The 27224-nt window shown below is 42.4% G+C and overlaps 1 protein-coding gene across 2 annotated transcripts; it reads right to left on the reverse strand.

Annotated features, from left to right (window-relative positions):
- Positions 1-6486: 6486 nt before the first annotated feature.
- Positions 6487-26222, reverse strand: cbln1 (cerebellin 1 precursor). 2 transcript variants are annotated; one of them, XM_020104585.2, is made up of 3 exons: positions 25070-26222; positions 23490-23609; positions 6487-9653 (listed from the first exon to the last, which is right to left on the reverse strand). In XM_020104585.2, exons 1-3 carry the CDS (start codon positions 25325-25327, stop codon positions 9456-9458), a joined length of 576 nt encoding a protein of 191 aa, XP_019960144.1. In that variant the 5' UTR covers positions 25328-26222; the 3' UTR covers positions 6487-9455. The 2 variants fall into 2 exon arrangements, with proteins under 2 accessions (XP_019960144.1, XP_069384792.1); XM_069528691.1 differs by lacking the exon at positions 6487-9653 and adding an exon at positions 19466-19720 and having other exon boundaries at positions 25070-25477.
- Between the last annotated feature and the right edge of the window lie 1002 nt (positions 26223-27224).

The following is a 27224-nucleotide window of genomic DNA, read 5'->3' on the forward strand; positions in this document are numbered from 1 at the left end:
CTGTCCATTCTTGCAGCTCCTCTTCTCAGCCTCTGTCTGAAACACTTGGTTTCAGCTCCTGTCTCTTGAGGGTCCCCCTCTTGATAAACTCTGAGCTACTATGTGTGGATTATGCCAAAGTGAATTAAGAGCCGGGACTACTGACGAGGTCTTTCACAAATGTGTTCACTGTGAGTGAGGAGAGCTTCCTTTACTTTGGACTTGAGGAGTTTTAACAAACAAAAACATTATAACACGCTAGATGAACAAAAAGCTGTTTAAGCTAAATACACCTGCGTTTATATGTTGTTTATACCAATAACTAGGACTTTTACTTTGGAAACGCTGGCTGCCCTTAGTAACTACTGTTTTTTACCAAACTACAAAACCAATATAAGAAATATGAAACTTTATTTCTGGCTTACAATTCAAAAAGACATAATCTTTCCTTTACATTCCATTATTCCGTATGAGTCGTTGAGTGTCAGTGTTGCTGAGTGAACGGAGCTGGTGATTCTCTCTCTCTCTCTCGCCCGGAGTCACCTGACCAGTCCAGGCGTCTGTCCAAGCACCACACCTGCTAGATGCCACAAAACACATTAGTCTGGTGTGAGAGGCTCTCACTGCAGCCCTCTACTCCCCTCTGCTACACTCCACTCTTCTTCTCTCCTCTCATCCACCAGCCTCTCCTGCTGTAGTTTGTTCTCTCTCATCAGCATCTCTCTCTACTTTCGCTGCCCTCTCGTCTTGTCCCTCTATGACTGCTAATCTCAGGCCTGTTCTCGGTCTGAAGACTTATTTTTGCTTTGACATGCTCGACCCTATTTGGACTCGGTGACACAATCGTACCCATGTTCTGACCACTAGAGGCTATAAAGACGCAGTTATTTGAACCAAACAAAATGTATTTTCAACCCCTCAAAGACATCGTGTATTTCAATCAAGGCCAAAGTCACCTCTTTGTCCACAAGGTTCCAGAGGTCGTCTACAGTGTCGTCCATATTGAGTTGCGTTGTGATTGGTCTCGAAATGCAATGATTGATTGTCTCTGCCACTTTACAAGCTTCGACTGTCTCCACTTCCATCCAATGTTCAAAAATGAAGATATTATGTCCCAGATATACGAATGCAACCTTGGGCCAGAGTCTGCGAAATCGTGATTGTGATGGGGAGCTAAGATATTGAGGTCCCACCGATGCATCCGCTCTACGACTCACAAGTCTCAGCTGTCAGTCACAACGTTTCACCCCAACGTCAAATAACTAATTAAAACAAAGCTTGAACACATCGACAACAAAATTAAGAACTACCTAAACTTTTACCAACCTAAAAGTTTGCTTTATGTCTGATCCACTAACATGGAGAAGGTGGTTTTTATGAGCTATACTACAGCTAGCCACCAGGGGACGATGAAGAGGACTTGGCGTCTGTTTGAATTGTCCATAGACTGGTGTCTCTCCTGGGACCAGATTACATTGGGAGACCCTGTCCAACAACACCTCTCCCAGGACAACCAGGACACAGAATCCCCTCCACCACGGTAAAGATTCTCTGAGGTTAATTAACTAACTTTAATGGTGTCAACCCCCCTCCCCCCCAAATAAATCTACTCCCCTGCTTTAGAGCATGAGATAGGAGTTGTCAAAAATAGCTAATCAGATATTTATTCAGGTCAGTGCATATTTAAGCTTTCTTATTTTTGCTCGCTGGCACTTTTACACAAACTGTTATTGGTGCAGCAAAACAAATCGGTCTGGGTGTTATTGGGTAAAATTCCCCCCCCCACTTTACTTATTCACCAGTCTAGACTGTTTCACAAATACCCTTAAAATCTTTGGAATTACTATTATTATCAGTGGAAGACTACGATCTATATTTCATCATAAGGGTTTTCAAAAGCGTACTTAACATTTTATCCCCTGCAGCAGACGAGGAAATGTCTATTTATGTCAGCAGCTCTAAGCTTTAATGCGGCTGCTAAAATTTTAAGGGATCCTCGCTCACATTGTTTTTACATGGGTTGTGTTGAGCCGTGGCACAGATTTTTATTTTCCCTTTTCACACTGATTTACTCAATAGAGTTTTGTCAAAAAGCCTGAGGCTGGAATTACGACATAACCAACCATTGTGAAAAATAATGAGAAAAAAAACAAAAAAAACATCAACTGTATGGAGGGGATGAATTTCTCATATCGACTTCTACATCTGGAAAACTATTTTGGATTCAGTTTCCCTCACGTTTGCTCTGATTATCCTGCTCACTGATGCTGTCGGTCACAGAGTCGCCCTCCTGCCATCCTGTCGGGATCAGCTCTGTCTATTTCTTCTTCACGTCTGTTCAGCTCTTCAGCAGAGGTTTCCAGAATTGTTTAAGAATAAATACGACGTCATGTTGTGTCGATTCACACACTGAACCCAAAACTTTCATTTAACAAATGTCATTAAAGTTTTCGGTACAGGTGCGTTACATCTGTTAAAGGCGAATCCAAAGGTTTGTTTGAGCTGTTGGGGATCAACTGGATCACATGTCTTTCAAACTGGACCTGTTACATCCTGAAATAGACTCTGAGGCGATCCAGATCATTTTCAGTTCTCTAATCAGAAGATGAAATTCTTCTTGTTCCTTCTTTGTTCCTACAAAGCGGCAATTAAAATGAAATGGCAAAAATACTAAACATGAAAAACCACAGACTCGGTTCACTCTTGATTTGCATCAGCATGTTTATCAAGCTTCCAGCAGGAGGACACTTCAGACCACTCAAACAAGGTGATGCACTTTATTCCTCCGTTGACAAGTGTTATTAACTTTACGTGGTTACCGGTGGCAGTAAATAAACTGCGTTCACTGCTTTATTACATCAAAAAGCAGGTGATGTGTTCGCCTCAGTTCATTTGTTGGGTGATTTTTGTTTTTGTCAGCAGGATTACGCAAAAACTAATAACACAAAATTTGGTGGAAGGATGAGACATGGGTTAAAAAAAAAAAAAAGAACCAATTACATTTTAGCATCTGCACAAAGGCTTTATTCTGTTTATTCAATATTGCCAGAATGGGATTTTTCACCAATTTCCCATAAAATAATGAAAAGATCTTGATGAAAAAATGAATCAGGCCTGTTAAGGGGACTGATTTAAATGAGTGTGTGAGCACTGATGGGGCTCAGTTGACTTTAATGGGACTGTTGGGCCTTGTTGGAGGTATGTGAACTACTGAGTGCCATTCTAGTTCAAAACCTTAAACCTTCAGTCATGTATCAATGATTGAAACTCAGTAAAATTATTTTTTAACCAAGTCTTTCGTATTTGGATTAAGTAGGACATGATAAATTAGGTATGCCAAATCTAAAAGGCTACATCTATTATATCAATGTGCAAGATCTATATTTAATCACCATTTAATTATAGATTGTTGGATCACATCAGAATCGGTTCAGACTCTGAATCAGCTAATATTCAATATTTAAGGACTCGGATCGGGTTCTGGGCTAAAAGACTTGACGGGGACTTTTCTAGTTTAGTCAGCTGCGGTGATGAAAGAACAGGACATCAGATGCAATGGAAGACAAAAGACAAAACAATGTCCAGACAATTGAGCAGGGAGTCCACTTGTTCTCTAACATGGGCTCCAGAAAATTCAGTGCACGTCTGAACGCAGCAGGGGAGTCCTACAGGATGGAGGTAGTTACACTACATCATGCTTCAATGTCACAGACAACAAAATCATTCATTATAAAAGTAAGAAAACTCAAATTTGCACGTTTGACATTTGTTTTATTTCTCCGGCTTTTTGTTTGCATGTGTGGTTTGAGTGACAGGGGCTGAGGAGGCGGACCGCCGTGGGGAGGAGGTGTCAGATCATCCGAGAGAACGTGTTGGCATGCATGTGTCTGCATTTGACTGAGCGAGAGTGTGACCTGAGGACCGGGTCAGTTTGGGTAGAGGTCAAAGGTTATCTGTCATCGGGTGTTCTGTTCACTTGTCTAGATGTCAGTCTGACTCGCTCTCTGTTGGTCCACAGTCTTTCTGCCTTCGTGCCCATCTGGCTGCAGCGAGAGGGCGAGAGGGCAAAAGTGTGTTTGGCAGCAGGAACTTATAGAGAGTGTGTGAGTGTGTGAGTGTGTGTGTGTGTGTCTGTGTGTGTGTGTGTGTGTGTGTGTGTGTGTGATCATTTTCATAGAGCTGAAAATATAATGCTGCCTCAGACCCAACTGTCAGCTTTCTCTTGACATTGAGAGGGGAAGAGGAGAGGAGACGAGGGGAGAGGGAGAGTCGAGGGAGACGAGAGGAAGAGGGGATATAGAATATGAGTTGAGAAGAAGGAGAGGAGAGATGCTTAAGAATATATGAGATGAGGAGGAGAGGAGGCGATAGGATATAGAGTGTATGAGATGAAGAGGAGGAGAGGAGAGTGGAAGAGGAGAGGAGATAAAGAATATATGAAAGGAGAGGAAGAGGAGATATAGAATATGAGATGAGGAGGAGGAGATAAGATATAGAATATATGAGATGAGGAGGAGGAGAGAAGGATGATAACGGTCCAGACACGAGGGAGAGGACACAGGAGAGAACACACACACACTTTGTTTGCTCTGCTGTGACCTGCTGCAGACAATTACGTCTCACTCACTCTGCCACAATCAAATTACTGCTGGAGGACAAGGCCTCTGGACACACACACACACACACACACACACACACACACACACACACACACACACACACACACACACACACACACACACACACACACACACACACACACACACACACACACACACACACACTGCTGCGGGAAATGAATGAGTGCGCACACGCACACGCACACACACACACACACACACAAATATGATGCAATAATGTCACCACTAACACAAAGACACATTCTCTGAAATTAAAAAAAACAACACAAAATAGTAGAGAGAAGAGTCTTGTACACACAATATAAATATAAACTATTAAACACTTCTTATTCAGCACCTGCTTTTGGATGAGAAGTTTTTTTTAAATAAAGACTGTGAACTAAAAGTCGCCCGATGAAACCACATAAAACTTGACTTGATCCAGAATTGTATTTGGATCTGCACCAAATCGCACACACTCATAAATATCAGCCCACTAATGATGCATTATTTTTCTGATAAATCAATAAAAATATCAGAAGGCTCATCACAATGTTAAAAATAGGATTTACACACGAGGATCAATAGAACAACCAGAAATTGTTGTAGGGTTGGGTGGGGGGGTGACACAGGCCAATTGGATGAGTCACCAGAGGACAATTTGTTTTCTTTCCATTGGAGTCTCTTCATTGGAGAATATAATTTCTTCCGGTGGAGGAGTCAAGCATCTCTAGTAGACGGGGGTGAATCTGACATCGGCTTGTTTTCAGTTCATCCATCGTATTTGGCAACCTATTTGAATAAGGTGTGTAAACAAAATGTTGTCTTTCCATTTGAATGGAGAAAATTAATGAACTACTTCACTTCGTCAATTTCGTTGCCACTTTAATACCATCACGATATTGCTACCAGCAAAACCTCCTCGTTCATTTTCCTTTTCCAATTTTGGTAAAGGCGTCTCAACTTCCTGGAATTGGCATAAAAGTCTGAATGATGAATAAAACTTGTTTCATGCTGCAAATGAACCGAACCACGAGAACCCCACTTTGTGTCCAGACGACGGTCCCAGGCCCTTCTCACATCAGATTGAACTGAACAGCCTGAAGGTCTGGAACAAACTAGGCAGATGTGAAAGCACTGAAAACTAAATCGTGACCGAGACAAACTCTGAAAACAGCTGAGACATTTAACACTAGATGAGTCTGAGGAGAAGAAACACAGCAGCAGAGGCAGAGAACAGAGTCAGAAAGAAAAATGTGTTACAGAGGAAGGACAGGAAGGAGAAACAAGTGGCGGGAAAGCGAGACATAAAGAAGAAATGAAGTCAGATGAAGTGGGAGAAGAAAAGGAGGAGGAAGGAGGGAGGGAGGGAGGGAGGAAGAGAGAAGACGGTGTTGATGTTTGCTTGTTATTCCAGTGCTAATTTTCCCCCTGGAGCTCATTACAGTCTGGGAGAGAAACAAACCACAAAACCTTAAAAACCAACAGAGTGGAGAGACAGGAGGAGGAGGAGGAGGAGGAATGTGAGAGAGAAAAGTAAAGAGGAAGAAGGACAGAGGAAGTAAAGGAAAAAGGAGCAAAATCAAAGATGGAGAGACGACAGAAAGAATATAGAAGAAGGGAAGAGAAGATTAAAATGATAGAGCAAAGAAGGGACTGAGAGAAAAGAGAAAATTATCTGAAGACACACACACACACACACACACACCCACACCCACACACACACCCACACACAGACACACACACACACACACAGCCCACCATTACACACTTGAACACACCTGGCGCTCTGTGTGTGTGTGTGTGTGTGTGTGTGTGTGTGTGTGTGTGTCTTTTTCAGAAGTTGCGCCAGCTTCCACAAAAAGAAGGAGCCAGGCCAGGCTTAAAGTAGGTTTAAGAAAAATAAAAGTCCCATTTAAATTTTATTGATTTCATCAGAGCAAAGAAATAAAAAAAAAACAGTAGATAAATTGATTTGATTGATTGAGAAATCAAAGAATATCATCATCGTCTAAATATTCACATGTAATTTACAGTCAAGATAATAATAATAATAATAATAATAATAATAATAATCATAGTTATAATAATCATCAACAAATAAAAGTCCTCTGTAGCTGCAGGTTTTCCTATAGAAGTAGTAGATTCAGCTTTTTAGCCACAACTTGGTTTGACCCAAAACAAAAACAAGAAGCATGTTTTAATCAGAAGAGCAGAACGGCAGCCTCAGATTTTCCACACAATCACTAGTAAGTTTCTCGTAGAATATTTTTTCTTTTATATAACACTGAAGTACGGAAGTACAGATATTATAGTCATCAACCAGATTCGGTTTTTCCAGTATTAGTATTATCATTATTATCATCATAATACCAGTAGAATAGAAACAGTGGCTTAGATTTCGATATATGTATATATCCGTATACTGTGTAAATTTATGTATTTATATATTTATATATATAATAGAGTTTGTGGTTGTAAGTTGGTTTCAGTGTCCAAAAGTCCAACGTTGAAGAAAAGCAAGGAAGGACCCGTGCTGAGAGGCAAACGAGTACAGCAGCAGATAAAGTACAGACACGAGGACGGAGAGGCGGACGGGTTCGTGGAGGGGCGGAGGAAAGGGAGGGTAACAAAAAAAAAAAAAAAATAAAGGAAGAGAGAGAAATCAGCTCTTCTGGGTAAACAGCATCGTCGAGAGAGGAGAGGAGGAGAGGAGGGGTGTGGCTGTGAAAAACAGCAGCAGGGATGGAGAGACAGACGGAGGGAGGGAGGGGGTGGAGGTGTGGAGGAGGGATGGTTGGACAGAATGGAGGTCGATTCCAGCGTTTGTTTGGCTGCCAGAGAGACGATAAAAACACTGAAGTAGCAAAGTAGAGCAATACTCTCTGTGTGACTTCTATCAATACCAATATCAGCTTCATTAGATACAGTCACAGGAGAGCTGTGGTGGAGTATTGATTACATGAGGAATTTATTACATCTGTATTCAGGTGTCGATCTGAAAATTCCCCTGGTTATCAACTCTTCTGTATATTTAAAGATTCTGCATTTTCGGAAGTGTGAAACTGCCGTTTTTAATTTTGGTTTTATCTGTAACCTTCGAGGTACGCATTTTAAATTGTTGGTCACCAGATCTCCTAACATTTGCGTTCCACTGTTTTGTTTTGGGGTAATTGTGCAGAGGAGGCAAATTGCTGTTTCTCCCCCTTGTGTTGTTTTTTTGGGGGGGTTGTGGGTAATCTGTAGAGCCGGGTTTGATTTACTTTTCCAGTATTTAACCAAGACCGTGATCTTTTTTTCTAACATTAACCAAGTGTCATGACTGGACATAATTAACTACCTAAGAGTCAAGTCATGTTTTAATACAAGTATTTAAGATAAGTTGTGTTAAAACACAGTACGCAAAAAGTTGAATCCACAATGCTTCGTGGAAAATGTTTCATTTGTCAGAGAGCTACAAGTTGAGCTCAACCATCACCACATCTGACTGTTATTTTCTTTAATAATCGATTGACTGTTCAGTGTTGAAGCTCAAGTGAACAAACTCAACAGTCAAAACATGTCGAGTATTAACATATCACCCTGCAGGAGGTTAATCCAGCCGAGGGGTGGGGGGGCATTCAAAATGAATTCACTTAACATTTGGTTTCCTGGTAAATGTGTTGGCGAATGTTTCCTCGTCTGGGGAGACGTTACCTTCACAAAGAGATTGTTCGTATAAAAATCTGGGGAAACTGGACTCATTCATATTTCATCTAATATTTGCATTTTTACTTCACATATTGATTTTCATCACGGACTGAAAACATGTCAGCTGTGGTTTCTCACGCTAAGTGTTTACTGTGAGTCACAGCTGGACACCGCGGTGGACTATTCTTAGACTTGAAGACGTTTTTGATGCTCACAGCTGGCGAGCAAATATTTACCATTACTGCCGGCTGCCGTTAGGAACCGAGACATCGGAGTCAAAGACAAAAGGGACGAGACAGACAGGGAAGCAGAGGGAAGGAGCGGGACTAAATGCAAGGAGTAAGTAGTCGGATAAAATAATAGGGGGAGGGACACATGACTGTCAAGGGATCAGGGAGAGACAGTGATTATTCTAAGTATAAAACAAAGCTGACAGGAAGGTAAATGTTTCCTCAGCTTCTGATTTTGGGATCAGAGTTCAGCGTCGCCCCTTTAAAAAAAATTCTAGTTTGGCTTTGTGGCGGAGGCTGATCCAAAATCAGTGCGATTTATGTCTGGAATAAGAAAACAAAGACAAAATAAGTGGGAGATGAAGGGAGCAGTTCTCTGAGAAACATTCTTCAAAGCTTCGATAGATGGAGATCGATGAATTAATGATTGAATGACGGATGCGGAGGGACGGAGGGGAGGGTTACGCTCGGGCTTTAAAACACTCTGGAACATATAAATGATCAATTGCGTCTGTCAGCAGAGAATAAAAAAAGTTTTGGCTGTCCAAAGCTGCAGTCGAGCCACAGAGAAAACAGAGGGAAAGGATGAATGACAGGATGGATGAAAGGAGGAGGGGAAGTGAAGAAGCTGGCCGTACACTCGCATGTACTGGCTCCACATTTCTCCTCTCGCGTTACCCTTGTTTAATCATTCTGTGTCATGCTCTTACATCGCTCTAACATCTCTCATCCGGCCTCTTCCCTCCACCCTCCGCTGCGTCCCAAACAGAAGTCTCTTGTCACATCCCCTCTTCTTTTTTTCTTCTCCTCCTTTAAGGCCATCTCATTCACTTCCGTTTTTCTCTTTCTCCATCCCCACCTTCGTCGTACTTTCCATCTTCCACCAGCTCCTCCTTCGTTTCCACCCCTTGCTCCTCCTCTTCCTCTCCGGTTTCCTCTACATGGGAAACACCAGGAAGCCGGAGAAGGTGGAGTATTTCCATCCTCCCATGAGGTTTCCTCTCTCCAGTTTGAGGTAGGCCCGGTCTCCCTTCTCCATCTGGATCAGAACGCCGTTGCTGGCCGCCTCGCGCGTCACATCCTGGTCGCCCGCGAACGCCGAGATCACCGGCCAGCCGTTGTGCATCAGGCTCACCTGGAGGAGGAAGAGGACAGAGTTTTTAAAATGAGGAGAAGGAAACACTAGTACAAAACAAGCCACTTTCAGACATGACAAACTTTCAATCTGTGCAAGTGAGGAGCGGCATAAAACATTTGCTTCCTGTAGAGATGAAAATTGCAGCCTGGTTTCACGTGGAGTTGAATTTCGGTGAACTTTGACCCCTGATATGCATCACATCTGTGTATGTGCTTAATACTGCTGCGGAGATCACGTTTTCGGTCACATCGCATCGACCTTGGCGTCGGCCAAAAGCTCTCTCAACATCTTACGTATGGCTCCTTTTTGTAAATCCTGAGATATTTGTTATCTTCTTGTTTGGTTTGGTTTTTACCAGGGAGAAAAACTCCTCTCACATACAGCCCTTCAGGAGATTATCTGGAGTTCAGTGCACGTCTGAAAACAGTTTCAGGAGAGTCAGCACCGTGATGATGCTTTCATGTAGATTCAGATCGTCACGATTTCACCGAAATTGAGGTGAAAGACTTTAAAGAATCCTTTTAAACAAAGTGAGAGGTTACAACAGAATATTAGATTTGCAGTCAGAGCACTTCCCAGTTTTTCAAATACCACTTGGAGAAGATTTAACAGAGACATTTACACATGGAGAGTTACAGCAGAGCCACACTGTGTGTGACTCAACAAATGTTTCAATAGGGAATAATGTCTTCTTCTTACAAAGAGACGTAGCTGTCAGTGACGTGTCCCCCCCACCCAGCCAACACACACACACACACACACACACAGCAGCTTTCATCATTTCTCTTTTTGAGCAACAGCAGAAACTCGGGCGCTCCCTGGATTAGTTTCCCCCCAACGCTCCACTAAAATAAAGGTTTTTATGCCCCCCCCGGTGCCGATGTGGCACTAAAACAAACTGAAATGAATTTTGGAGAAGTGTCTGTTTATGCAGGATCTCACTTTATAAAACCCGTGAAAGCCCCTGTGAGTAAACCCACGGATTCAAAAAGAGAAAGGGTGCGTGTTCCAATGCATTTTTGGAGGTGGTTGAACGCTACAACACAATGACTGCAAGATGGCAACAAGAAGAATTTATAAGGAACCAAGGATCTGACAAATACGTTATGTCTGAAGAGTAATACAGTTAAAAGTTACACAAATCCCATCTGAAATGCAGGGGTAGGCTACAGACGATCACTGTCCTGCACAGGATATGGAAAATGGATAAAGGGATGATTGGCATATCGGTAACTCGCCTCTCGACCAATGTGAGCTGGGACTGACTCAAGCCCCCCCCCCCCCCCCCCCCCCGACCCATAAACAATGAGCGCAATGCATGGATGCATGGATGGATGGATAGATGGATGGGTGGATGGATGCATGATGTTTTTGTGTCATTTAAAATATATTATCATTATATTTCTTTACTACATTCAGGATTCATCAGTCACAGTTCAGACAGACTTTCACACAGTATTTGTTAAACTGTTGGTAACAGATGGAACACACTCATAAACATCCCATAATTATCCACTTATCCACCTCATTTTACCTGATGGTCAGGAGAGAAAATGAGTGTATGTCGAGAGTGTGTGTGTGTGTGTGTGTGTGTGTGTGTGGGCAGGAGATGAAGAGCCTGCCACAGTCAAGAGCTCTCTTGGCTGCTCTGCTGCTCTGAACAACCAGCCTGTGATTAAAACACTCAGACTACACTTACACTCGTTTTTTTTTAATTATCAGGATGAAAACACAGCTCACGGAGAAAAACTTCACATTTCGCATTGCGGAAATATTTTGTCCGTTAAGGCCACAACATGCTTTATAAACAAGATTGTGCGAATGGTTTGAATATCATATTTAGTATTGCTGCAGCTTTGCCCACATTTGATATATAATATATCTCTTGTTGAAATGTTTTTGCAAGCACACATTACTTTAATATGAAATATTAGCAAACAAAACCAGATATATAACGCTAATAACAAAAATAACATTTGTATAAATAACTGATCTCACCACGATGTAGATGCAATTATCAAATAACTCAGAGCACGCAGCACTGTCAAGGCCCAACAGCGTAACCACATTTTAATTCACTAAATGGATTTCATTTGGATCTGCACCAAATTACTTCAAAGACGTGGTATCGGATCATTAATGGATCCTCGCAGGTTCGACCCAACATTTTCATCAATAACACTTATCACATCTAAATTGAGAGGGTTCTTCCATTGTTGTTTTGGGGTAATCCTGCTACTCAACGCTGATGAAGACGTAATGCCGGAGGTAATAATTGCTGACACAGAATGTTCTACACTTGTCGTACATGCTGTTGCCTGTTGAAAGTGATGTGTGTATCACTCAGTCTACGACAGAGTTTTGTTTTGAGTGCATCTTGTTCTGTGGGAAAGAGAAATCTCCTCCCGACATGTTTATTCGACTCCTGTTCCTCAGTCGGATGGTTTCACCCTCTCCTCCTCTGATCGAGGTTTGTCCTCCTTCCCTCTGCTGACTACAGAGCAGGAAATGTGTCTCGAGTCTTTAAAACAGTTACATAAACATCGCGGAGGGGACGGGGTCACACAAAGTTAGAGCACCAGAAGCAGTTTCACTGTGGATTTAATGAACTACACTAAAGGAAACTCAATTGAACGCGTCATGAGCTGCACAGAGGCAGCATCTTCACCTTCAAATACTCCAACCCACCATCACTTTTAATAATGGAACACGTTTTATGACAAAATACATATCTGCAGTCACGTGGTGGCAGCATACTTTGAGTGATTGGGTCTTTAATAGACTTTTTTATATATCTAATCGATTTATCTTTTCAATGCTTGTTGTCTCTGCTTTGCCATATAAGTTTTCCCCCCTCAACCTTTTCTCTCACAATAAAAGTGACACTTCTCACACAAAAGTGAAATTTATGATCCTGTCCAGGATAATATTTGCAGATAACCAATACTCTCCCTGGATAACTCAGCCGTGAGTAGTACCACTAATACCAACAGCCAGATGAGGACACTGCCTTAATGTAGTTGTTATAATAAGTGCAGGATTCTCACAGTAAAATAACTACTTCATCATTATGTTCCTTGATTGATGACAAACATTACACTGTTCTCCACAGTCTTCAATCACCCAGGGACGAGCGCAAACAACCAGAGAACCAGAAATTTGGATCCTGTCATCAATAACTGACATCGCTGCAGATCAGACAGGAGGTGATTGACATAATTTAGACTGACAGCACACCCTTTGATGGAGGCTTTTCAGGGACAATGTAGGAGAAGCGGTAGAGACGGAGGAGGGCAGGTGGACGGAGGAAATCACTTCTCCTCTTAACGCGACGTAAGTAATGCTTTGCGCTAAAATCACAGTCATTACAATATTAAGTAAAACGCACCTTAATCTACATTCTTGTTTAACATTTATCTCCTTGTTGCTGCAAATCAAGCAGAAAGACACACGGGCGGCCAAAGTACTTCTGAAAACAAGAGGTCGAACCTGCGAGTATCCATGTAATGATCCGATACCACGACTTTTAAGTAATTAAGTGTCACCCTGATAAAGCTGCAATCTTCTTCTTCCAGCAATCACACAGAGGCTGTGCTGTTCTGCCACTGGCAATTACAGCTTTAACTCTAAATTCATTCTGAAATGTCCCGCAAGTAAAACTGCCACATGTGACGTAGAGCTCAGAGTTGCACCAGTGTTGGGCCATACAACAAAGATACCATCACTTACATGCAGTAGCACAAAACAATTACAATATGCAAGTTGTTGGTCGATTTGCAAATGAATGGAATCGGAGTCTGTATCAGAAAGTGATCGAGAGAGTATCTCTGCCAAAAATATCTCAACCTGAGCTCAGTACTGCTGCAACACAGATGATGGACACCAGGGACTTGCAGTTAGTAGGCGGGGAGGAAAATCCTCAGATGGAAGAAAAGCCAGGAGGGGGAGAGATAAAACGAGGAGGAGAGGAAGGAAGAAGACAGGTACGGAGGGTCGGAGAGAGGGGAGCAAACAGAGACTGTGACGCAAGTCCAAAAACATCCAGCATCACCACGTTACTATAGAACTCAGAGACAAACACACACCATGCAGACTAACTCCAGCCTGTCACCTACACAAACATTCAGCCAAGTCACTCATGTGGAACTCACACTTACAAAAACCCTCAGTTACAGACTCACATTTTCCTCCATGCACATAACAAACACTGTCTCTTTCTCTTTCTTAATTATTTAACCACGTTTCCTTGTTATCTTGCTTTTACTCATCTAACAGTTTAAATACTGGCTGTACCACGCTGGTGTTATTTGTCTTTTGTCACGCGCCAGCCGAGACAAAACTAATTTCCGTAATTCACCCAAATTCGATGAATCGCTCAAGTTATTCTTCCAAGCAACAGGATGTAGTTTCATACCTTAAGATAACAGATACAATCAAACGTAGAATATTCAATGCCTGGACCTGCACTACGTCACTTCTGTGTTGGGACATTGTGAACCGCTCTACATTGTACTTAGCTCACCATTCCCAGGGTAGAACCACGGCAGAGCTACAGGAAAAACTGAAGGGGACATTGTGGGACGAAATTAGGAAGAGAAGCAAAACAGAAAGTGACCGAGTAAGAAACCGACTAAGAGTGAATATCTGAGCATAATCCACGACAGCTAGTCAACAAACCTGCACAGGAGTGTGTTTGTATTTACGACAGTGAGTAACACACCTGCAGCATTGTAGAGAATAGCCTGATTTACTTACTTTATTTTTGAAGATGATATAAAATCAGCAAAGAATTTACAGAAAAAACAGGAGCTCTAAAACGTCAAGTCCTTAAATGTGAATTTTTCTTACAATCTGTCTTTTTTACTAATCTGTCAACTAGCTGTCGTCCCTCTCTGTAACACACACACACACACACACACACACACACACACACACACACACACACACACACACACACACACACACACACACACACACACACACACACACACACACACACACACACAGGGTCAGTGTGTGCTGTGGTGATGTATAGCTCTAATAAAGCTGTGACAGTGGCTTTGGAAGGATGAGACTTTGGTCACTACTGCAGTCCTCTTCTACTTCCTCCCTCATCTCAATCTCTCTCTCTCTCTCTCTCTCTCTCACTCTCTCTTTTAAACACACACACTCACACACACGCTGTCAACTACACTCTTACAATTACCATCCATAAATATAAGAGCATGATAATAGGGCTGCTCATCGTGTCAGGCCTCCATCGATCCGCATTCATTAATGCATAAGCACCAATTAACTGGCTGAGTAACAGAGTGAGAGAGAGAGACAGAATAACAGAGAGGGGGAGATAGAGAAGACATATAAAGACAGGAAATGAGACGGTGGAAAAAAAAGTCGGAGCGGAGAGACAGAAAACCGGGGCCTTCGATATGTAAATACACGCTGTCGGACGTTTCAGTGCAGCACTTAATGCCAACGACACGATGACATTCTGTTATTGCATCGTCAGTTCCTGCCTGGTCGACTGTCTTGACATGGCAATGATACTCCTCGTTTTTTTGTCTCTTCCTCCACATCTTTCTTTTTTTTTTTTTCTTGTCTTTTTCTTTCCTTTCATCTCAACATCTTTTCCTTTGCGTCCTCAGTCCTTCTTAATCTTTTCCTTGTCACCTTTCATCCTCCCTTTCCTCCCTCTCTCTCTCGTTCAGTTTTTCTTTCCTTCTTTCACTGAGAGAGACTTTGTCATCATGATGGATTCATACATAATGGTGTGTCTGTGACACTGCCCATCTTTAAAATGGCCGAGTTATCTGTCTTGGAACTTTTCTGAAGTTTGAGGAAAAGTAAATCCGAGGTCAATGGTTACAGAATAAAACTACACAACCACTGACAGGACGACTTCCTGGGACCCAATCATGTGTGTTAAACAGGAAAGATTTGATTTATAACATTTATATATACATGCAGTCTTATAAGGTCGTCAGAAAATGCTGTTACATGTTTTTATGTCCATGTAAACTTGTCTCTTGTTACTTGAATGCAGCAAATACACAGAGGAGGTCCTGCTTCTGATCTACTGGTCTTTTGATTAATAAAGCATGATGGGTAAATCTGGTGATGCTCCCTAAAACATACTTTCCAACACTAGTTCCCTGAAGTCAAAAGTTTTGAAATGGAAAACAGTTTCTAAGAAACTGCTTTGCATTTTGGAAAAAAATTAAATCCTGCCGCAGAGGCTCTCACCTTGTTAGAATCTGGAACATCTGTGCTGGCCAGCACTTTATTTAGGTCAAGTGTGTGTGTGTTCTCATGGTGCTTTCAACCAGCGGTTTTCTCATCGGTAGATTTCTAGATCTTACGTATACTTAGATTATAATTTATTATTACTGTCAGCAGAATCCTACATGGCTGGTACCTACCAGACTGAATCGCAGCAAAGATTTTGGTACTGGAATAGCTGCCCTGCTTACATGCAGCATAAACATCACTGCAGCAGACTCTCCACATGGCTCTGGCACCACGAAACATTAGCCTAGAATTAGCTTGTGGACACCTCAAGCTCGAGCCCACAACAAAATACCTTAAGAAGAACAGTGGCTGTATTTTACGCAGGATTCCGACACTGGGGTCAAGTGTCTGAAAACTATTTTGCGTGAAGGGAGGAACACAACAAACAATGAAGTACCTGCCGACGTGCGGGAGACATTAGAAAGCAGCAAGATGCTTTAAACTGTGATTAGTTACTCGTAGATTTTAACTTCCAATTTTCCTTATTGTCGTTTGTAGTTTTGTGCTTTTGTAAAGAAAGAAAATATCTGGCACGTTTTGGCTCCAGTATCCTGAATTTTTGGGGAAAAAACGAAATAACCAACAATATACAATTTATTCATGTTCTGCACATTGACCGATATCATCAATATTTCATATTGTATATGGCAGCTGTTACACAAAAGATTATGCTGCCGACAACAGATCCCCCTGATCAGATTGTAGAGAGTGCTACTGCAAACAAAAGATCCAGGTCCTCTAATGAACTTAGAGTCCTCCACCACTGCTGTCTCTTTACCTATGCCTGCACAGTGTGACTGGAATTATTCTTGACTTTTATCTGATTTTCATCTTGAGAAGAAATCACATAAAATAAACTTCCACAGTTCAGTTTACTCTAATTGTCTGCTGCAGACACAGCGGACACACAGGTATTTTCAAAAGGAGGCACATTGGACCAGGGTATGGAGTCTAACTGACTAACTTGAATAATAAAAAGGGAATTGTCTAAAATAAAACAAATTGGCGAAAAAGAAAATATACCTGAGCTGTAAATCTGCAATTGGCAAATGAAGCGTGAAGCTTGACTGCATCCAAGTTATCAGCTTAATCCCTGTAAAGGGACGGCATTAAGAGATTCCCAGACAGCAGTAAAAACGAAGCAAGCAGAAATGATGCAGAGAGATGGAGGCAACCGGAGCAAAGGTCCGAGCGTTACTAAACATTATGGAGCGGATCAGATCTTACAAATGTCAGCAAATCTTCATCAGCCGTCATCAATACTGCCTCGGAGAACGGCCTCATTAATTTGACAAAACCACTGAGCACAGCTTTCACCCGTCGTAGTAGAGAGAGTCAAAACATGCAACTCTGAATCTGTTGGCAAATGTCAAACCGAACCGAATGATGAGAGTTAATTGAGATGAGTCAGGCGAGTTTCAGCAGGACACGTGATTCTTTGTAGCATTTACACTGAGCAGAGCAAAAAAACCTAGAGGGAAATTAATTATACCTCAAATATGAATAAATGATTTACATCCGTCTGCGGCTGGAAGAAACAAGACGGAAGATGTAGATAGAGAACTTCAGGATATATAAAACCTCAGCAAAAGAAAAAAAAAAACCCCACTGACACTAATTGGTGCATTTTCTCTGCGCCGGTAATGACGTCATCGTTACAGGGTTATGACAGACAACAACAACGACGTCGGCCGGTGAAACATTTTTTTCTACCTGCAGCTGATCATCTAATTAACTCACCAAGGGACAACAGCTGAAAACCCAGACTGGTCCATCCAGACTCCAGCGGATAGATCAACCCCCACGTGTGCTCCAAACACCACAGCCAAGTTTCTCACTGTTGGCCAGTTTGTTCTTCGTGCTCGTCTGAAACAGGCTCATTTTCTGCCTTGCTTGTGCCTGAACTCCACAACTCCTGTTCACTTGAAGTCCTGCCACGTCCGGCCCCGTGCTCATCAGCTGTTTTCAGTTTGAATAACTTTTGGCTGCTCCAGTTTTTCGCTCTGCTCTGCTGCCTCTACTACTTCACCCTTTCCAACCCTGTGAGACACGTCCAAACACCAAACGTCTCCGGCCAAGTGACAACACAATACAATTCAAGCTGCAATAAACTGCCTTTAAGTCATCTCTTGTTTTACATTTAGGTCCTGAACTAAACTGCTTTAACATGAGCAACAATCAGAGCAGCTTTCTATGATGTTCTGCCAAACTGAGAGAGACTGTGCAGGTGAAACTATGCATCTGGCTGGTAGACTACATGTTCATATGTTCGTGCATGTGAGTCAAGAACATTATTGTTTCTCCATCAGATATTTGTCACATTAATTGACCTGTAAATTACATTAACACACCAGCAAACAAAATAAACACAGACACTCATGAATTACACACTTCTTATGACATCCTGACAATAGGATGATTTTAAATGACACATTTCCACCGATTAATCTCAGCCCAAATAAATCTAAATTATTAAAAGGTTGTGTTCGACCAAAGAACTGGTGACGTGTTGTCGTGTCAAAATTTGCCAAATAGACCTGATCCTTCATTCCTGGATTCTTTACGTATTTACACGTTTGGTGCCTCCATAGCTGATATTTCTCTTTCTAAACAAAAACCAAATCATTTTAGTACAAAAAAATGACGATGCCTGCATGGATCAAAAAAATCATACGACGTTCACCATGCTATCGAACTTGGCATCTTAGCATGCTAACATGTGCTAGCATGTGTGAACTTCCTGAAGCCTTCAAACGATCCTAAAAGTCTGTTTGTTGAAAATCATCCAGTCAAAGTTGAGACATTTCACTCGATAAGCGAACGTTCTAACCCGCCGGTGACGCTGGAGGGAAAGTCGGGCGATCACCGAAGTCGATGGGTTTCATCCTCTGGAGAGTTTGGATGTCTGAACTGGCCCCAGTCGACCGTGTCTACATCCAACCGTGCAACAAAGCTCACAAACAAGCAGCTGCAGTAAATGAGGCCTGACAAGTCCCAGGATGAAGCGTCTCTGCAGTCAGCTGCAGACAAACCAACTTTTACTCCATCTTTTCTTTCTGCTCTCACCTGCCACCATTTTAAGTGAACATAGGAATAAATAAGGTGTTTTATTTATGTGTCTTTGCTTCTCATTTCCCTGCATCTCCACTTTCTTCAGAAGGTCCACAGCGTCTCAGCCAGAACTGCATTTTATTTATTTTTTTGCTCCTAGCTCAATTCATTCTGCTCATTCTCTCCTCATGAAAGACGTAGACATTCTTACTTGTTACTCGTTTCCCTCTGTCACAGCTGAAGTGCATTGAAAGTGTACCCAGATATTTTTCTTGATCCTGGTCCCTCTCTACAGATCTCAGCGTTATCAGAAATGATTTGCCCTCTTCCAGTGAAGACACCGCAGAAAAACAAGGTAATATTGACGTTAGTTACCATCATCCTCAACCTGACTCCCCCTTTTACTCTGAGGATTAATTCATCTGTGTTAATCCATGTTATGGTGGTTGGGAAAAACCAAATCCTCCCTCAGTCTTACATCACCCTCACTTGTTCAAACACCATCTTGGCCCACAGTTAAGGTGACACAGGGATATTAGCACCACATTTATTTCTGTCCACGGAGACCAGTAAACAAATGGCTCAGGTCGTGCAAGAGACAGGATAGCTGGTTGTGATAAGCGTGGAGTTGGTGTGTAGCAGAGGTTCAGTGAATTATGTTTGGTCCCCAGATGTATAATCCAGGCATGACCGGACTGACATCTGTTGATACATCCAAAATAAACCTGAAAGTTAAGCAGCAGTTTGTTCAGAGTTGTTTATCACAGACAGACTAACGTAGCGTGATGGGATGTAATTTTCAAAAGCCAGAGTTGGATCTGTGCAGCGTAACATACTGTATATGTTGTGTCTCATCACAATAAGGATGTATTATAAAAGATTTCTTGTAAATGATGAACATTCATGTATGTTGATCCAACTGTAAAGTTTTATACGGTCACTCTGAGATTTGAAGTGTGTGTGTGTGTGTGTGTGTGTGTGTGTGTGTATTCCCCACGTTCCTTCATAAACGGCCACTTTTCCATAAGCTGATGTCTGTTAGCTGTAGTGAAAAGCTGCACATGGGATCAGACGATATTAAATAAACCGTTTGATGATATTTGAGGATGTGGCCCGAGCAGAGTTTCCTCTCACTGGTTCTTTATACATATCAATATTTAGAGTATTTTTAAAACAGAATGAGCCATCGCTTTAATGAAATCCTGAGTATACGACATTAGCATGTGTGATAAGACTAGAAACTATTTTTATCAGAGAACAGCCTCATTAATTATAGATCATGTGAAATATATAATTACACTGTAAAAGAAAGTTTGCATTGTATACATTTAAAAATAGTTTAGCAGTTTAAAATGGACTCTCATTTGCTCGAAATAGAGTTTCCTTTATTGTAGTAGAAGCGTGGCAGGCCACCAGGCCATGGAGAACTCCTGCCAGGCAAAAATAAAACATTTTAATGGTACAAAAAAATAACAGCAATGACATACTGCTAATATCCAGCACTCTGGAAATCAATAATCATCTGTGTTTGGGTGCATCACTGCAGCACTTTGGAAAGCTGTTCCAAAATGTTAAGTCAACCTTTGTGTCATGGACGCCGTCATTCAGGCTCTGTCATTATATTATTTCCCATTTTAATGCCGATATATATTGTTTTATAAAAGCTGAGAATAATAATGAGTTCAATCAGGACCAACATGGTGCAGGAAGTTACAACGCTCATGATGCAGTAAACTGAAATAAACTGAGCCATGTTTGTATCATTAACTGTATTCTTGCTAGAGTACAAGTACAGCAAGCATAACATTTGCTGTTCTGAAGATATAAATGAAAACTGAGGGTGTTCATTATTTCTTTATATTGCAAATTTCTGACACCAGTGGCCCTACTTAGAGAATAAAAACTTGTTTATTGGAAACCAAAGAACAAACCTGGGTTATAGCAGCGAAACACGTAAAAGGATTCAGAAGCTTCTAACTCAAAATGTAAAGTACGTTCTTTAAACCAAAAGAGTGCGTAAAAGGTAGAATCTGTTATTATCAGGACGGTGTGTTATCAAAGACGCGAAGCACAGTCACCAGGTTTTCCTCTCTCAGTGGGGAAATGATAGAAATGATAGAAACAGAAAGGCCTTAATTCGCAGCTGCTTTAACCTGAGGCTTTTATGGATGCCATTTCCCAAAGCTGAATACAGCAGTAAAATATCGTAGGTTTTTCACTGCAAAGCCACAGTAAACAAAATTATAATGTTTTCTCCTCATCTTCTTCCTCTTAATTATCTGTTTTTCTGAAATTTGGATGAGCGCCTAATAACGCACAAGGATGTCCAACATTCCACGTTATGGTCATCAAAAAGCAGAGGAATATCAACTCTCATTACATCGAGGACCAATCTAACCCCACTGCAGAGTTCCAATGTGGTACCTGCACGTCATCTGTTTCTGAGGGAGATGGAATTACCTTGTTATAATAGAAATCCAGTAACAAGAGGAAGTGTTGGGTAAATGTGTTTTTCAAAATAATGGAAGTAAGCTATCCGTAATTGGAAGTAGGGGCGTTGTGGGGAAGGGTGGCAGAGTTCCCTTTAGATCGGTGAGTATACTGTATTTAATTTGCAATGCTTGTATTTAATTGCCAGGCAGAAAGCACAGGGAGATATGGAGACAGATAGATAGGTTTCTAGGGGCATTTTGACACCCACAGCTGGCGTCAGAGTTCGGCCGACAGAACCCTGCACAGGAAAATAACTGATGAGAGATGGAAGTAGCTGTTTATCTTCCCTTTGTACATCTACACAGCATCCACTGATCAATACGTACTCATGATGTCTGGTTTTCTTCCCATTTCTTTCCTCGCCCTGCCTGAACCTTCTTTTTCACTTTCCTACCTGTCCACCCTTTGTTATTCTCTCACTATATCCTCTTATCTATTTATCTTTCTTACATTCCCCTCATTTCCCTCCATCCATCATGCCTGTTTTTCAGCCGCCATTCAATTTCCCCATCTTCTCTACACTTTCAAATCCTCTCTTTTTGTGCCTGCTTTTCTTTCTTTGTCCCTGAATGTTTTGCATTTGCTCTCCACCGCTCTCCTCTCCCTGCTGTCTCTCATCTCCTGCGTGCACCGCAGTAGCCGCCTCTAAGGCAATCAAACAGTGGGAGTTTTCCACACAGCAGATGTGCTGGACGGATGGTGGGATGAGCGGGAACAGGTGGAGGGTGAGGAGTGCACAGGTTGGATGCTCGGAGGGGAGGGGACAACCCACACCTGTCGGCTTCACGTCGAAAAAACGTGACAGAAAAAAGCTACTTTGAAATGTTCAAGGTCAGTTTTCAAACGCCGTTAACTAAAAGTGGAGAAGGATTTACACTGAACAGGACGTTAAGTAGGGAATCGCTCCAGTTTCTCTATTTTCTCCTTGTCAATCGCTCTTTGTGGTGGTTTTGCATCTCATACAAAGACAACACGGCAAATTGGCCCAAATGGCATCACTGAAGGTAATGTGACAGGCATTATCACCACTGTGTTCTGCATGGCACGCCAGACTTAATTACCTCAGCGCCATGAGTCAAGTGTTTGCCATCCGTGGTCTATTTGCCTTCAGTCACACTAAGATGACTGGGAGAACGCGCCAAGCTCGACATCGCTTTCCTCCCTCCCCCCCTCACACACGCCCGCCCTCCTTGTTGTTGTTGTTATCGTCGTTACTGCTGCTGCCATGCTAATTAATTAAAGACTGCAATAATAAAGTATAAGTAGCAAAACCTAATGCCAAAGCCCCGGGGACCCAGCGGCATAATTGCACAACAGTTTAATTTGCGAGGATACATTGTAATTAACACTGTGCGGCTTGTAAAGCATCATAATGTGCGTGTTAAATGCTGGAAATGGGCTGAAGACTGCTCCAGTGATTTCTGTCACTTCTGTCACGAAAGAATGAGGACACTGTAATAGGTGAAATGGTTTGTTAGTGAGATGAAAGACGAGTTGTGTTTGTGCATCCTTGTGTTCATGAGTAAGAAAGTGTGTTTGCTCTGTTCAAAATTTTGTCAATGTTTGAATTTTCTCAATATCCACAGTTCTCCGTCAGCCTGCGGCCTCTAACGTAAAGAGAGGCAGAGGAGGAGAATGTCGCCGTCCGTGGTGAAGCTGCTGCACAGAGCTCGCCACAGCACGCCGTCCTCCTACCGGCTACAGGCGCCTGATTTGGCTCTGTCCTCTGTGCATGTATTGATTAATTAAGATTGAGCCGGCGGGTGGCAGGAGACTCGCTTTCATCTGTCCGCCTCTGTCGTTGTCTCCAGGGAAAGAGATCTCAAACATTTACAAAATGACTGCCAGTGCAGATGATATTCAACTTTTATGAGGAGAAAACGATGATGGGGGGGCACGTGGTGTGGTCTGCACGTGCACACACACACACACACACACACACACACACACACACACACACACACACACACACACACACACACAAAGACAAACACACATTACCTGTATAGTTTGGCGGTTGTAGACTTTGACTACATGGAAGTTAAAACTGTAAATCCCTTTGCGTGGTGCGATGAAATTACTTCTCTCCTCGTCAAAATTCTTCCCAATGTTTACAAGTACCTGAAAGAAAGAAAGACAGAAAGACTTTCATTTACAAAATTGCTTCATGTGCTCTTGTCTTTCACAGAGGTCTATATTTGCAGAGGTCACTGGGTGTAAAAAAAATATATAATTATGGACAAACAAACATTATAGACATAATCTGCATCATTGAATCCGAAATATTTTCATATAACATGTCTTTGCAAATCGTTGCTCACATGATTGAATTTGTTGTTTATCTGATTCAGCCCACATGATGTCATTATTTTACATTATTTGTCATTAATTTCTGGGATGTCCTTTTGTCCTCTAGAGGACTCGGGGGGCCCCTGTGGCCCCGGACCTCACACACTCAGATTCACTGATAGAGGAATGACACTCTGCTTTAATCGAGGCTTTTCTTCACTGTCAGAACACCCAAACTTTACGAGGGAATGAGAACTTAATCAATCTTTCAAATGAAATTTTCAATTATGGATTTCTGCGGCTAAATGTCTGGTTTTATGGACGGAGGCGAACTGTGGCGCGTAATTGAACGGCAATTTGAGGGAGAATTAACCTTTAACGGCAGGCGGGTAGGACCTCGCCCTCGTGACCTGCCGTTACTAAATTATTTGGCGAGATGTCAGTTCCCATATTGCGTATTGTCAGCACAGAAAGTTAAAATATTCAGGAGGCTTGCCGACCATGATATTCCTTTCACAATCACTTTGGAAATGTATTAGCAATAAAAAAAAATTTAAAAGTCATTTATTTCTGCCCAGACTTTAAGTCGAGTTGAGGAGCAGCTCCCTGCAGCTGAGATGCAGCTATGCGCAAAACCAGCCTCTATGGCACAAAATATTACTCTAATTTAACCTGGATTATTGGTTTTACTGACTTTTTAAAAACAACTCTTATACATCAAGTCTGGAATAATGCATTAGCTATGAGAAAAGAAAGCCACGTTCATATCAGCTGCATTTTTCCTTTAGTCCTGGAGTGGAGCAGCTGTCTGCAGCTGTTCAGATGCAGCTGCGCGTAAATCCAGCCTCTATGGCACAGATTCATCCTCACATCAACCTGGATTATTTGGTTTTACCGACTTTTTTCTAAATTCTGTACAACACGTCTGGACTAACCTGAGCTTTTACTGCATTAATATGCACATTCAATGTTTTCAGAGATGCATAAAAAGTGCGTGGAACAAACCGCAGTTTATTAAATAGTGAACGGCGCTTGTAACACAATGTATTATTCTTTCTGGAGCATCTGCATATGACATTTTACGCTTAAGCTTCGCAGATACACATTGCAAAATATTTAACATTCATCACTCAGAGCATAAAAAACATTGCATAGTCCATCTGAAACTTCACGTGCGCTGCATCGCTTCAAAACATTAAACTGATGACAAACTTACTCTGCCTCTTTAATAATAATATTATTATTTTTACAGGATAATAGAAGGTAAAGCATATATATCGTTTGCCTCCTACCCGGTCGAAATAGATGACCATGGTCCGGTTGCTCATCTCGGAGGGCTCGTGGTTGGTGTTCCGGACCGCGGAGAACGCCACCTTGGCGCTGCCGGAGCGCACGGAGATGCCGAGCGCGGTGCCGGTGGGGTCGGATGTGGGGTTGGAGTCGCAGACCACCAGACACTTTCCCTCCAGGACGATCGGTTCCGTCTCGTTCTGCGCGCGGGCCGGACCCGCCGCGAGCCACAAGGCGCTGAGCAGGCAAACCGCCAACATACCGGAGCAGGAGCAACTTCTCCGCGTCGACGGGTCTGATCCCCCTTAAAACAAAGTCAGGTGGAAAGAAGAGTCTCCTGGTTTTCCTTTGATGAAGCGCGAGAGGGTCTTTTTTTAAGGTGGCACTCCGTTTTTCTTTTTAACAAGCAAACTCTCTTCTCTCACTGAGAGGAGACTTTATTTTTTGGGGGGGTCTTCTCTCCTCTTTTTTTCCAGAATTACTTTATCACCTTACGCTCGGATTCCCACTTTTACTCACTTCTCTTTTTTTTATACTCTTCTTTTCTTTTCTGTCACCTGGAGACACGCGGGTTACGCGGGAGTGGCGCGCGCTGCGGAGGGGCCCTGCACGAGTGACGAGGCAGCAGAAGTCATAGCGCGCGGGAGGGAGCTCCGTCGCGCGCGCCTGAATTATTGATATGTGAGATTCAAACACAAAAGGCTCGCGAGGAAGAGGGGGAGCGGCGCGTGCGAGAAGCAAGATGCTCCCGCCCCTGCTCCAACTCCTCTTCTTCTTTCTCTCTCTCTTTTCTCAGACCCCTCCCTCCATCCCTCCTCCTCCCGGTAACGGAGAGCCATCACCGGATTAGCGCGTGCGCGTCTGTGATGTTTTCCAATCACTGCGCACCCTCCCCGCCCCTCCAGTTTATCTACCATCTCTCCCTCTGTCAACACCTCCCACCTTCGTTTACACCTATTCTATCTATCCATCCATCTATCTATTCTATCCATCTATCTATTCGCCATACAAAATTGCTCTCTTGCCCTGTCTCTCCACCTCTACTCTCTCACCAAGTCTCTTTGGTAGTTTACAGGTGAAACTATCCATCCATCCATCCATCCATCCATCCATCCATCCATCCATCCATCTCTCTGCTTCTTTAAATTTCCCTACATCTAACAAACTTGTTATTTCTCTCTCACTCACACACATAAGGTCTCACACAGGTGAACAGCAGGAGCAGCTATCCACCCATCTGTCAATCTATCCATTATCTATCTGTCTGTCTATCCATCCATCCACTCTCTCTCTCTCCTCACTCTTGAATCTTGTTATTTTACAATCTTGTTCTTTATTCCATGTGTGTGTGTGTGTGTGTCTCAAACACAACATCCTATTAGCAGGAGTGGTTATCTATCTATCTATCTATCTATCCATCTATTTATCTCTCTTTTAAATCAACATACAAACTTGTCCTTTCATTATGTCTATAAACTTCTCTTACCCTTTCGATAACACAACCCATTTTCTCAGCAGTTGTCTCTTTAACTCTAATTTCTACATCTAATATATTTGTTCTTTATGGTCTCTTTCACTCACTGTGTGTGTGTCTGTGTAACCATGTCTCTCACACACGCAGTTTACAGGTGAACAGCAGCAGTGGCCATCCCTCCATCCCTCCATCCCTCACACCTAACATCTTACTAAAACTCTCTCTCTCTAGGTTAACAGCAGCCACTCAATAAGCACAGTTCTGCACTTATGCTGTAATCCACAAGTCAACATCATCATCATCATCATAATCGCAACTGATGCGGGAGACTGTCTGAAAGTGGAGCCATTAAATGCGCTCTGTAACCAGCAGGAAGTCGTATTGGGTGTAAGAGACCAAACCTCTCAGATGTGTAAATACCTCCTGAAGCTATGTTAAACTGCGTTTGCAGTGGGATTGTACAGCAAACAAGTGCAATAAGGCGTGGTACAGCGGAAATACTGTAATATCGCAACTGTAAGAAATACATGGCTTCTATGAGCCCACGGCAGCTGGAAAAGAAACCACAGGAAGGTGCAGCAATAATTAAGTCCCAATGAGCACCACTGGGAGACGAACCAACGGGGGGGGGGGGCATGTATTTTTTAAGGAGGAGACTTGCTGCCTGGTGAATGCTCTGTTTT

The sequence above is a fragment of the Paralichthys olivaceus genome, chromosome 7 (assembly GCF_024713975.1).
Source record: "Paralichthys olivaceus isolate ysfri-2021 chromosome 7, ASM2471397v2, whole genome shotgun sequence".
In the NCBI taxonomy this organism is placed as follows: Eukaryota; Metazoa; Chordata; class Actinopteri; order Pleuronectiformes; family Paralichthyidae; genus Paralichthys; species Paralichthys olivaceus.